Genomic DNA, 13,026 nt, shown 5'->3' on the forward strand with positions numbered 1-13,026 from the left:
GAGTGTGAATTCGAATTTGAATTTTTGTGAATTTCTATAATCACATTATTTTTCAATGGGTGAGAGTGAAGTTTTGCTGATAAAGTTTATCCTGTGATAAACATAACCATCTGTCATTTTCAGAAACGCAACAGCAGGCCCTCTTGGGTAATGTCTTTTTGCATACGGCATATTGTTCTCTATGAATATCTTATATGTTAAAGGTGATGTTCTCATTACTATTTAAATGTTTGAAGCTGTACATTGTTTGGATTCTTTTTTTTTGGGGGGGGCAGCTGTGGACCTCAGCTCTCTTCCACAAAACTCTCCTGATGATTCCTTTATGAACAGAAATGATTACTTCCTAAAACAATAAAGAATGAAGGTGCGTTTTTATAAAACATAATTGGATGCCATGTTGGGCATTGAGACTATTTCTTCCTCTTTTGAATGTCATTTTAGACATCGTTATGGACCACCTTCTGTGGCAGGCAGTCCATTGAGAGCCAGACATACACCGATGTATAAGAAACAGTCCTGCCCTCGGGGGTTCACAGTCAGGCGGGTGGTTGAAAATGGACACATATACAAATTACCATCACTTAGTGTGTGGAGTACCACAGTGGGGGCACGGGGTGTGTGTGTATGCGTGTGAACACAAAGGGGGAAGCAATTCTGAATGAGTGGGATGAGCCCCAGAGAAATCCCTCCCACGTGAAGATCAATTGTGAAATTCCTTAATGGGGCCATTGTTCTAATGTGAAGCTGATGTGTTAATTATTCCCATAATGCCCTTTAAAGGTTGACCTTTTGAGGGGATCTTTTCTATGTGAATATAGAATGTGGTATTTATGTAAAAGATAAAACAGGTCGATCTAGGAGGGAGAGTCAGTCTTGTTTTGTAAGATTTCATCAGCAGGCAACCCAGGACCAGTGTGGGAGCCCTGTTTGTGGCTCTCTGTGCTGCCCCTCCCGGCCTCGCCAAGCTCTTTGCTTTTCCTTCACCGTTTCCCCTGCGTGTCTGTCCCTTCTGTCCCCCGGATCCTACTGTGGGTTCTGGTTGGCCCCTTGAAACCCACCTGTGCCTTCTGTGGGTCGGGAACCCCAAGTGCTTCTTTGGCTGCCAGAGAGCATGATGGTGGCAGATTCAAGTCTGGTTCACTGTTTGTACGTCTGAACTTTATTCCACAACCTGTTTCAGAGAAAACATGCCGAGCCACTTCAAGTTTAAGGAATACTGCCCGATGGTTTTCCGTAACCTGCGGGAGAGGTTTGGAATCGATGATCAGGATTTCCAGGTGAGTTGCTTTCGTAACATTCGTTTCACACGGGTTTCATCGTGCCTTTTGCGCTGTAAAATGGGATTCACATTTTTGTCATGACAAGTAATTAGATAAGAGTAATTTTCATTTTGTATGAGAATTTTTCAGTGTTCTTTCTGAAATAAAGGGTTCTTTCAGTTAGGGACCACTATACAATATGATTTCAGTAGTCCGCAGAAGAAATTATTCTTTGTGAAGGGAGCAAGCCTGTGAGTTTTATATAATATTCTCACTTACAGATGAAAGTATTCTGCCCTACAGAGCCTCCTTTTGATTTTCTGCCTTCAAACGGGTTGGCAGCCCCTAGGGTTGTGTATGTGTGTTGAATTCACATTTCCTTTATTTGCAGAGGCCACTTAGGAATCTTAGAAATTTGTTTTCGTTCTTGCTGATTTGCCGAATTGGCCCACCCTGGCCCTCCCCGCGGTATTTTATCAAGAGACCCCCTTAGAACCCTGCAGTGCCCAGCAGTCTAGTGACTGCAGCACCGCTGTCACCACCAGGAGCCCGCCAGTCCCAGGGACACTGCTGTGCAGCACCGTCCCCCGCTCTTGGGACCCACCATGTGAAGATGTGCCCTGTTGCTTTTCTCCCCATGTTTGCCCAGTTCTCAATTTCAACTTTTAAAATCGCTGTCAGATCTGCTGATCCCTGGACCAGGCATCAGTTACCTGATTTTCACGGAGCTGGCCAGATTCGTAGAAGCCAAGGATTTTTTTAAGAGCAGAAATCTAAGTCAGGAGATACAAGGGCTGCTTTCTGGTCTTTTATGGCAGGCCGTTTATTTTACTGTAAGAGTACTGACTTATTTTAAATGTGGTAAACACTTTCTCTCGTTTGCCCCAAACCAGAAATCCTTTTATCTTGCATTACGTGTCCTGTTGCTGCCCCGGGTGACCTTACAAGGTGAATACTGGCACAGCTCACCCTGTACTTTCCCTTAAAGAACAGGCCCCTAAGGCAAATCAAGCTTAGCTAGCATGCTTTCTTATAGATCTGTGGGCCTCCCTGCCCTGCCCCATTGTTGAAAGTTTCCAAGAATCTCTCACAGGCTCACTCAGGCATGAGAAGCCTTGAAGCTGCCATGTTTTGAAAAAGCAACGCTGGCCAGGCTGCCGGTGACGTTCCCTCCTCTGTGGACCTGGCCAAGGTTTCCACGGAGGTCCAGGCTCTGAGCAGAGGCTCGGGTGCGCCCCGGAGAGGGCTGAGGGGAAGTGGGCGGGGAGGATGTGAGCGCTCGGTTTGCTTTTAAAAACTGCGATGGAGCCAGTATTCAGGTGTGGGCTTCATGTGTAAGAGAGAAAGAACTTCGATCACACTTGGACTTGAATTTACTGCTGCAAAAGCCAAGTCACCTTTAAAGAATAAATTTTGGAATTGTAAAAAAGCCTTGTATAAAATAAAAAGGAATAATTCTACATTATGTAAGAACTGTTATTACATTTCAAGAGGCCGTGTGAAAATAGTATGCTTTGAAAAGAATGAACAGTTGATAACTTTGACATCCTAAGAAAATCTCCTCTGACTCTGCTGCTACATTCAAGTGTGTATCTTCCTTTGTGCCCCTCCTTTTTTTTTTATTTTAATTTTTAAAAATAAAATAGCTATACTGGCGTTTCACAGAAACTGACTTTCAGGGCCTGTGCTACAGGATCTTGTTAAATTCCTCAATTCATTACCACAGTGAAGTCCTTATATTTCTTCTGAGAACCAGCCCTGTTAAATGAGATCCCAGATGGATCTATTAGATCCTTAGTTGCTGAAATGCTAAGACAGGAACGGGGTTTCCCTCTCTTTTTCCCCCTAAAAACAAAACCATGTAAGTTGATATTTAAGTAAGTACAAATTGCTGATACAAAGTTTGAAGGCAAATCAGGCGAGTGGAGGATGATTCACACGGAACTAATTGGCAAGTCTGTTAAGCTCTTAGCGTGAGAGATCGGTACAAGGGAGAACCGGTGTGAGTGTAATTAATCATTTGAACACCACTCCTTCCCTCAGCCATGCCTGGTGCTTTTGGCATTTAGATTGCTGCTTTCTCTTTGGCAACTGTATTTCTATTTAAAAATTAAAAAGTGGGTGTTTACAGTAACTTTAGTAAAGCAGACATACACAGTCCCTCTGCACCCACAGATTCCACCAACTGCCCAACTGCAGATCAAATTGCGGTTGGAATCTGCGGATGCGGAATCTGCGGATGCGGAATCTGCGGATACGGAATCTGCGGATGCGGAATCTGCGGATACGGAGGGCCGATTGTACTGGCCCCATTTCTAAGTTCCTTTCCCAATGTTTGTACCTCTTAAAATTTTTTCAGCTGGGGCAGGGCCCCTGAGTTTAAACGGAAGATAAGATCGTACACATGGGGCTTAGCCCACCTTGTTGGCTACTTGGTTTGGAAAACGGAGGAAGTTGTGCCAACAGTGGCCCTGGCTTGGTGCGTCTGGGTGCCTGCGCGCCGCAAGCCAGGGAGGCGGAGTGCAGTGCGCTTGCGGGGGCCGGCGGGGCTGTGGTCTCGGCTCTTCGGCTCACCACTGCCCGGACACTTCATTCACTGTGGCCAGAACAGGTAACAGGTATCAGTTGACACCTAGTGCCAAACTGAACTCTCTTTCTCAATCTGATTTAAAAAGTGGGATCAATGACCCGGCGTCTCATCCTCTTTGGAGGCACTGGATGGCTCAAGGGGCCCAGGCCCCTCACTGTTCCCCTTGCCTTGCTCTGTTTAATTTTCGGAAGCACTTGCTTATTGGACAGATGACTTTTAAATCTCTGTGGCGAAAAGGAGTTCCACCGTGCGGTTCATTTAGTATTCAAACCTTCATGTTATATCAAATGGATAAAGGTTTGCCACCTGCCTTGCGTGTGTGAATGCAGTTTTGCTGCACCTGAAAAAAGTCAGTATCGATCCATCTGATCAAAGTAGAACATAGTAATTAGCCAACTTAATTGACCTCTGTCAGCCAACTTAAACTTCTTGAAAGGAACTGAGAAACATCCCTGCTGTCTCCATAAACACTTGTATCTTTCCTCTGGTTTTGATTTCTTGAAAATGTCTTTTAAAAACAACTTCTTTTTCTTGCTGTTAAAGATAAATTCAAGCAACAGTTCTAGAGTACTCATTATTAACAACAGTGTCACTGAACATACATATGTAAACCTGTGTGCGTATGTGTATGCATGTATGCTCAGTGCTTTCAGATTCAAAATTTTCTCCAACTTATTAGGGCTTCTTAAAAATCACTTCATTGGTTTGTAATGTGCACAGAGGTGAACTGTGTTCTGATCATTGTTGGGACAATGTGACTCCCCATGACGGTTCTTTTAAGATGGCTTTCAAGTTGAATGCTCCCCCAGAGGCCTCGCTGTTACGGTTGCTACAGTTCTGTTCTTCCACCTCCTCTGCCACTTTAAGCTCCGCTCCCCATAGGTGGATGATTTCATGCACGATTATCAACTCAGTGTGTGTTTACTTGCATCTACTGTGTGTAAGGCTCTGTGATAGACATTATAGGGAACGCAAAAGAGAAGAAAGGATGAAGGAATTTTTTTTTTAACTATTACATGACAGATTCTGTATTAGATGCTAATGAGATGTACAGAAACCCAGGCATCTTGATTTTTAATGTTCTTCAAGAAAACCTGCATCCCTCTTCCCAGTCTCTCATAGTATCAGAACCTCTTATGACAGGCCTGGGAAGTCAACGAGGCTTCGGTTGAAGTTTCTGAGCTGCAGGAAGGATTGCCCACCAGAAACCGAAAAGTTATACAGGCTGGCGATGATGCAGCTAAAGCTGAATACACCATATGATAGAAACTGAGCCCTCTGGTTCTCTGTGGAGGATAATACTAGGTTTGCTTTTCCCCTGCCGCACCTTCCGAATTAGAATCGCTTGTTATTCACATTTGATGCATTTTCTTCTTTGTATTGGTAACAGAGGATTCTAATTTTAAAATAATTAATTTTAAAAGCTAACGTTTTAGGGCTTCCCCGGTGGCACAGTGGTTGAGAGTCCGCCTGCCGATGCAGGGGACGCGGGTTCGTGCCCCGGTCCGGGAAGATCCCACATGCCGCGGAGCGGCTAGGCCCATGAGCCATGGCCGCTGAGCCTGCGCGTCCGGAGCCTGTGCTCCGCAGTGGGAGAGGCCACAACGGTGAGAGGCCCGCGTACCGAAAAAAAAAAAAAAAAAAGCTAACGTTTTAAACTTTTGATGTTCTTGTTTCAAGTTTAAAAATAAAATTCTCACGATGAATAGCGGACAGAAACTGCACCTGGGCTGGAAGCCAAAGGGCACCCCTCAGATTGGACATCTCTCCTGACAGACTTCTGGGAAAACTCGCTCCCAGCCCATCAGCATCCTCAGATTTTTTTCACGTGCTTTTTCTGCTGTTTCTCAAGTGTTGAACCAATTACTGCCCCACCACAAACTGACCCCACCTGACAGCTCAGCCTCGCTGTTGGCCTGCGTTTTCCGTTCCTGAACCCACGTTGGGTTAAGTCTCGTCGTTTTCAGCCAAGCGCTGACAATCATCCCTGCCAGGGAGCTCCTGTCTAGGGCAGATGCTGCCTGTTTGCTTATCAGGAGCCTCGGACACAGGCCTCTGGTATTTTAATCTGAGTCAAGTACCAACCTGATCTTTGTAAAGGCGATCTCACGGCGCTCAGTGACGTTCCTGCAACTTTTCTTCTTTCTCTGCTGGTCGTTACCGTTCATATCTGTTTCCTTCTTTTCTGGTAAGTTGTTTCATTATTAATAAGTGTTCAGTCGCACAGTGTTCTGCCCCCCTGTGCAATGAAAGCCATTCCACGCCTGGGATCACAGCTCAGACTTTCTTTGAAATTCCCCAAGAGCGTAACACAGGGCTTTAAACACAGTGGGCTTTTAATAAATCCTTGATGATGATGTTAGCACGTTGGTCTTTCCCTCCCTGATGAGGTCAGAGGACCATCTGCTCACTCAGATGCGTCAAACGCAAACCCAGAAAGCAGCCTCGTCCAGGCTGTGGCTCCCGGCTCCTGGGCCGTGTGATTTGAGGCGTGTAATCATAATCCTGAGTTGTCAGCAGGGCAGGTGTCAGGTCCATGAAACAGGTAGCCCGAGTTGGGAGAAAGAACATTTTCCTGCGAGTTGAGAAGCTGGTTTGCGTCTTGGATCTTCAGTGACGGATACTGTGACTTAATCTGGTCGCTTAGCCCTGGTAGGTCTCAGTTTTCTCATCTGTGAAATGAGGGAGAAGGACTCCATGCTCTCTGAGACCCTCCCAGCTGTCACATTTCTGAATCTGTTATTAAGTCACGGCCAATAGGTCACTGACTGTCACTCAGGTTCCTGTACATGATACTGCCGTTTCTCCTTTGTAAGGTGCTGGCTTTTACACATTTGAGCATGGCAGAATTGATTGTACATGGCCTTCCTGTTGACTAAATGGAAAAACTTTCATACATTATTTTTAGCAGAAATACAAACTCATATCAAAATGGGAAAAAAAAAAAACCCAAATGTCTGTAAGACTATATGAGTAGTTCAAGGGTATTAAATGTTCAAAATGCTTGGGTATTGAAAAAATGGATAGGGGACCGTAATGGTTGATGTTGATAGTTCGTGACATTTTTATGAGAAGTATAGAAAAATTGGTGGCAAAGATGAGCTAATTAAATTGACATTTCCTCCACCCCCCTGGAGGCCCCAGTAATCCTGGACCTCCCACTGTGGAAATAAACATCTTCAATGCAGACTTTTAGAGGCTTGGAGGCGAGCACCATTAATCCCTTTCTTTGGGGAAAGGAGAATAAATTTCCAATTATAAATGTAGGAAGGCCATTCAAGAGTGAGTTTCATCTCTCATTATCTTCCTTTATTTCTCATTGAGGGCTGACACGGCACTAGAGATTCAAACACAGCTCTTGAGGTTTGAGATGGGGTGTTGTAATGCTACCCACCAGGGTTCTTGGACTCCTTAATCAACAGAAATTGATAAGAGGCCAGACGAGAAATTCAGGCAAGGCCTTACTGGGACTCGTACTGCAGCACTAGGGAGCGAAAGCACGTAACAGGTGTCCATGCTCGCTCACTGAGTGGGCAAGCTGGTCCTTTAAACGGGGTGAGGGTGGGGGCGGGATGGAGGGGGGCTTAGGGTGGTCAGCCCCTCCCCCAGGTGGTGCTGGGTGCAGGGATCGTGTGCAGGACCCTGCTTTTCTCCCAACACCTCAGAAGTGGCAGTTGGGTTTTTGGTCTCTTTGTATCTTGTTCACAATCTGCCCCGGCTGCATGCAGTTGTTTTTAGTCCCTTACAGTTTCCTTGTATCTCTTGCTGGAGGAGATGCTTGTCCAGGTGCAAGCAGTGCAGCGGAGGGTCCCAGGTCCCAGCCTGGCTCTGTAGATCTGTGGTGTACTTGGCTGTGGAAAACAGGAGTAGTGGACAGTGAGCTTACTTATCCAGAGGCAAGATCGTCCAGCAAAATGGACTAAATCATCCTGTTCTTACGTGCCCTGCATCTACTAGCTTTGCCCTAGAACTTTAATTTTTTTTTTTTGCGCTACGCGGGCCTCTCACCGGTGCGGCCTCTCCTGTTGCGGAGCACAGGCTCCGGACGCGCAGGCTCAGCGGCTGTGGCTCCCGGGACCAGCCGCTCCGCGGCATGTGGGATCCTCCCGGACCGGGGCACGAACCCGTGTCCCCTGCATTGGCAGGCGGACTCTCAACCACTGCGCCACCAGGGAAGCCCTAGAACTTAAATTTCTGTCCAGCGGTTTATGGTATCCCCAGCCCCCCAGCAAGCCTGGCAGCATTCTCAGAAGCAGCGTGGGCTGGCTGTCACGCGTCCACCTCACTGGACTGAACAGGGAGCACCCGTGATGTCGCCTCGCTCGCCCAGACATGGCCCAGGGTCTACAGCTGGACCCCTCGGGGTGACGCGTGTGCTCCGGGGACTCGGGGGAAGAATGTTTGGACCAATCACGGCCGCCTGTGTGCTGGATGATTGTGCAATAGGAAATGTCCAGACAGGCAGATCTCTAGGACAGAAAGTGGATGAGAGGTTTCCTAGGTGGGGGGTGGAGGGAGAATGGGAGGGACTGCTTATGGGTATAGGGTTTCTTTTTGAGGTTGATGAAAAATGTTCTAAAATCCATTGTGGTAATGGTTGTTTAGTTTTGTAACCGTACTAAAAACCATTGATTTGTATGCTTTAAATAGGTAAATTGTCTGGTGTGTGAATTATAGCTCAGTAAAGCCATTAGGGAAGAAGAATGTTTGGAGTTTCAGATTAGTTTATATTCAATAGGAGAACTTTTTCCCCCTCCACCATTGATTTTTGGCTGCCTTTTTCTTGATGTAGGGGCTTAGGTTAATAGTATTTCCACTTAGAACAAGTGAATTTAAGGAATTACATAGTTTCTAATATACAACCATCAAACGTATAGAAGAAAAGCGTAGCCAATGAATAAAAGCAAGTTTGTTGCGGTTTGTGTACATTTATCATTAGATTCCCCCCAAACTAAAAGCAAATCATTTGCTAAGTCTCCACAAACCGAAAGCAGTAACACATTAGTGAATCCTAATTAGTAGAGCAAGAAGGAAACCTAGAGACCATTAAGTCCGACTGTCTTTCCTTGCAGATAACCAGATAACAGAGTAAGGAGTGGGGGGGTCTGACTGCCCTCAACTTCTCACTGCTTCTCTTTTTGCCATACATGCTGAGACCCGAAAACCTGAAAAGGACAGAGAGGTAGTAAAGGAGTGACTGTTGTGGGCAGACGCTATGTCAGATTTCTATTACGTCTGTATTTTCAGTGTTGAATTAAATAAGCCTTTTAAGGCTCTGCATTGAACGGGATTGTGGATTTTGTGGTAGCCCAGTACGTTACACAAATGGCTTTCCAGACCGGCATCCCAAGGTTGCTTTTCCAAACCTTTTCTCCCCTCAAGCCCTCCCACAGCCCGCCGCGGCTCACCCTCCTTGCCCTTGCTGCCACCTCAAGGTCACTAGAGGCCTGGCCGTCAGGCTCCCTGACGTTCCCTCCCCTGTACCTTCAAGTCCGTTGGCATCTTCAGCCAGCCTGCTTTCCTCCCCTCTTCGGGAAGGGGTCGCCCCAGCTCTCCGGGCTACCTCCCCCGTGCTTTCTCCATCCTTTAAAGAACTGGCCCACTCTCTGCCATCCCTCCTGCCCTTTGGCTGGGGAGGATGCTGGGAGCTGAACAGGGGCCACGGATAGAAGGGAGACCTAGTGGGCCTGGAATTTTTGACTCGAAACTTCCTTGTGTAAAATGTTTTAAATTCTTTTTTCAAACTGCAAGTGGTTCTTATTGAGGGCTGTGGAAAGTAAGCCGTGAAAGGGAGAGTATGCGAGTGGCGAGAATGTGGGTCTTGATTTTCACTGCATACGAACCAGAGGCTTGGCCAGGGTGGACTGAAGAGCCAACTGAAGGGACTTCCCTGGCGGCCCAGTGGTTAAGGCTCCACGCTTCCACTGCAGGGGGCACGGGTTCGTCCCCTTGTTGGGGAACTAAGACCCCGCATGCCACGCTGTGCAGCCAAAAAAAGGAGCCAGCAGGAAGAACCCATTCCGTAAGACCTTCCTTTTTGACTCACCAACTTAGAGAGTAGTTTGCTAATGTTGATCTGCACCTCTAAATGTCTTCCAGGTTGAAATTTGCTATTTATAATAACAGCTACCATTAAGGAGTGCTGCTGTTCCAGGCACTATTATCAAAACTCTGTCTTATCTAATTTAACCCCCAGGCAAACTTCTAGTGATGATTCTTCTCATCATTATTACCTTTCTACTAGTACGGAAACTGAGGCACAAGGAGCTTAAATAACTTGCCCAAAGTCACACAGCCTTAACGTAGAGCACCCGTGTGTGATGGTTATCCTGTCTTCTAGCTTCGATATCAGTGCTATTTGGAACTTGAAAGGTCATCAGACCTCTGCTTATGACAATATGAACCTGAGAGAACATGAATAAACTAAGAGTACGAAAAAACTAAATGTAACACAAAGAGATAGTTTTGATGTTCAGAACCCTCTGAAGAGTGTGTACATCGTGGGCTTAGAATGTTTGCTCTTCTGATGGCTTCTAGACCAGGGTAGGTCTATTAGGATATTTCAGAAGACCAGTCAGGGGGTGGAGGCCTCTGCAAGGCCTTCCACGGATGCCGTCCCACTCAGGTCTCAAAGCAAGTGGTTTCTGCCCTCTGGGCCTCTGTTTTCTCATCTGTAAATTGGGTGGTTTGGAATAATCTCCAGGGTTGCCTCCACCTGTCATGCTCTTTGATTATGACGTTTATTTACACATAAGGGGACCCTCTGGGGCTTCTGGAGGTCACTCCCCAGCTCTGTTTCTCTCAGGCCTTTCTCCTCCTGGCCTCCCAGACTTGCCCAGGCATCCTGTATGAGGCTATGGTTCACTCTTCCTTTGTGACACAACAAGGGACACTGAGGAATTTCAATATTCAATTTCTAGATAGCAGACTGTTTTGACTACATTCCATGTGTGTCCGCAACCTCCTTCCCTTAGCTCGTCCTCTCGTTCTTGCTGAAATTGTCCAAGTACATCTGGAACCTCTGATGTGTTATCTCCATGCTGCTCTAGGAACTATTGCCATCTCTCTTTAGTCCTGGCCCAGATGTCCTAAGCCATCATCGTGCCCCTGCTCAGATGGTGGTTGGACTCTCTTGTGACTGGACTTCTGCTGGAAAACATCAAATCACCTTCTGAGGCCTGTGCTGTCCTGCGCTTCCTAGAGCCATATCTTCGAGGAAATACATTTTTTAGAGTCATAGGAGGTCTGAGGGAGAGACCTAGTTCAGCCTGCCCCCTCCCCTGGGCTTATCCTCTGTCACTTTATAGTCCCGGGAACTGAGGCTCAAAGATGCTGAATGCCGTATCCAAGGGTCAGTGAGTGGAGAGAATGTTCTAGGTCCCAGACCAGCACCCTGCCTTACTCGGTACTGCCCTTACCAACACACACTCACTTCTGTCTCATGTCAAAGGTTACAAAAAGTCAGTGATTATGGTATTAATTAATGGCAAAAGTTTAGCCTTGTCTTTGTAAATTGCCCCTTTTTGTTACCTCAGAGGAAGCTTTTAGGCGGGAGCCTTAGGCATGTCACTTGGTTCCACTGTACCCCAGTTTTATTATCTTCAAGTGGAAAAATGCACCTGGCTCTTTCTATCACATAGGAATGTTGTGGAAATAAAACGCGTATGGATTTTTCCAGGCCTTAGAGTCATCCCAAGGATCACACATTTTGTGTAAAGTTGCATTCACTCTTCTGATTGTGTTTGTCTAAGGCTTTCATTACATCTGATTCATATATTTTTATATTCACAGTGATTATAAAAGGTACATTCTGAATTTTGACACAGTGTGATTGTTCCTAATTTCACTGGTTATTGGAAAACAATGAGCCTTAAAAAAATTCTTCCACACATTGGAAGTAGATATTGTGGGTTGGGACTACTTATGTGATTATTGAAAAATTGAGTTAAGGCAGAATCAAGATGAGAATTTGTAAAGTTTTATATGCCAGGCCATTATGGGAGGGCCTATGGCCTTATACAAAATCTGTAATAAATAATTACCAATGTCTGAAACTGAAGGGAAAGGCAAAGAATTTGGGAGGAGATAGCATCTGTGCTAAGGAGTTTGTACATTTTTGACTCTGCCTTTCTAACCCTTTAGTTTGTAAATCCATACGTTGCTTTGAATGTAGAATTATTAAACAGTTCATTAATGAATTAATACAGTGAATGCAATGAACTATCATTCTTCACTGTAAAGTTTCACATTTTAATCAAACCAGAGTTGGACAGACTATAATGGGACAGGCATTCAGGCAGGTACGTTTGTAGTTATAACACACTTAATACACAAGACTCTCCACACTCTGCACCAGACAAATCCCCCCGTAGCCACGATTCAGTAGACTCTTGGTTCTCACGTGTGGTCTGCAGACCCGCTGCAGCTGTATCGGCGTCTTCTGCTGCTTCAGACGCCCCATCCCACACCTGCCAGGTCAGACGCTGCATTGTCACGTGATCCCCAGGTGACTCCATTGCTCATTAGAGTTTGAGAATCACTGACTCTGCAGCTTTCAATTCTGTTCTTTCCCACTGGTCCGTAATAGAATGTTACGTTTTCATATCCAGTACGCCTAAGAAAACAGGCTATGAAACTGATGCTGCTCTAATTCTGTTCTTTGCTAAATATAATTATCCTTTACTATTCCCCCCTCCCCCCCAAAAGTTATTTTACATGTGTTGTCAGTTTTACAGAGTTTACAACGTGGTCCGCCTGTCTTTCATTAAGTTGATTGTTCCTGCTTTGATTTTTATCCCTGAAAGTAATTTGTAATCTTACAATTCCTAGTGTTCTTGTTTTATTTGGAATAACCTTTTACAAATTAATGTTTGGGAGGAAAAAGACCATTAAGCCAAGAGCAATGATTGCTTTTTTTGGCCAGTGTTTAAAACCCCCAAAGAGGGCATTCACTTTGATTTTCTTCCCTTTTGTTCTTAATAGGAAGTGGTATAAAGGAGGATTTTTATGTTTGAGGGAAAAAAATCAATATAAGAATCAGACTCTTGTTGTTATAGCCATTTTCATCCTGAAAATCCTTTTCCTCCTTCGCAGCCTATCTGATGAGTTCCAGCTGTCTTCATCATTTAACATGGCCAGTTCCTACTTTTTAAAATCATTGGGAGTTACACTGATTTC

The 13,026-nt window shown here is 45.4% G+C and overlaps 1 protein-coding gene across 1 annotated transcript in view; it reads left to right on the plus strand.

Annotated features, from left to right (window-relative positions):
* The window catches only part of PIP4K2A (phosphatidylinositol-5-phosphate 4-kinase type 2 alpha), a 145,121-nt gene that overhangs the window by 73,380 nt on the left and 58,715 nt on the right, over positions 1–13,026 (plus strand). The window contains exon 3 of the mRNA XM_024765718.1: positions 1,181–1,277. Within this exon, the coding sequence (XP_024621486.1) occupies positions 1,181–1,277 (97 nt within the window). The remainder of the gene's footprint in view (positions 1–1,180; positions 1,278–13,026) is intronic.

Source organism: Neophocaena asiaeorientalis, unplaced genomic scaffold, assembly GCF_003031525.2.
Source record: "Neophocaena asiaeorientalis asiaeorientalis breed wild unplaced genomic scaffold, Neophocaena_asiaeorientalis_V1.1 scaffold217, whole genome shotgun sequence".
Classification (NCBI taxonomy): domain Eukaryota; kingdom Metazoa; phylum Chordata; class Mammalia; order Artiodactyla; family Phocoenidae; genus Neophocaena; species Neophocaena asiaeorientalis.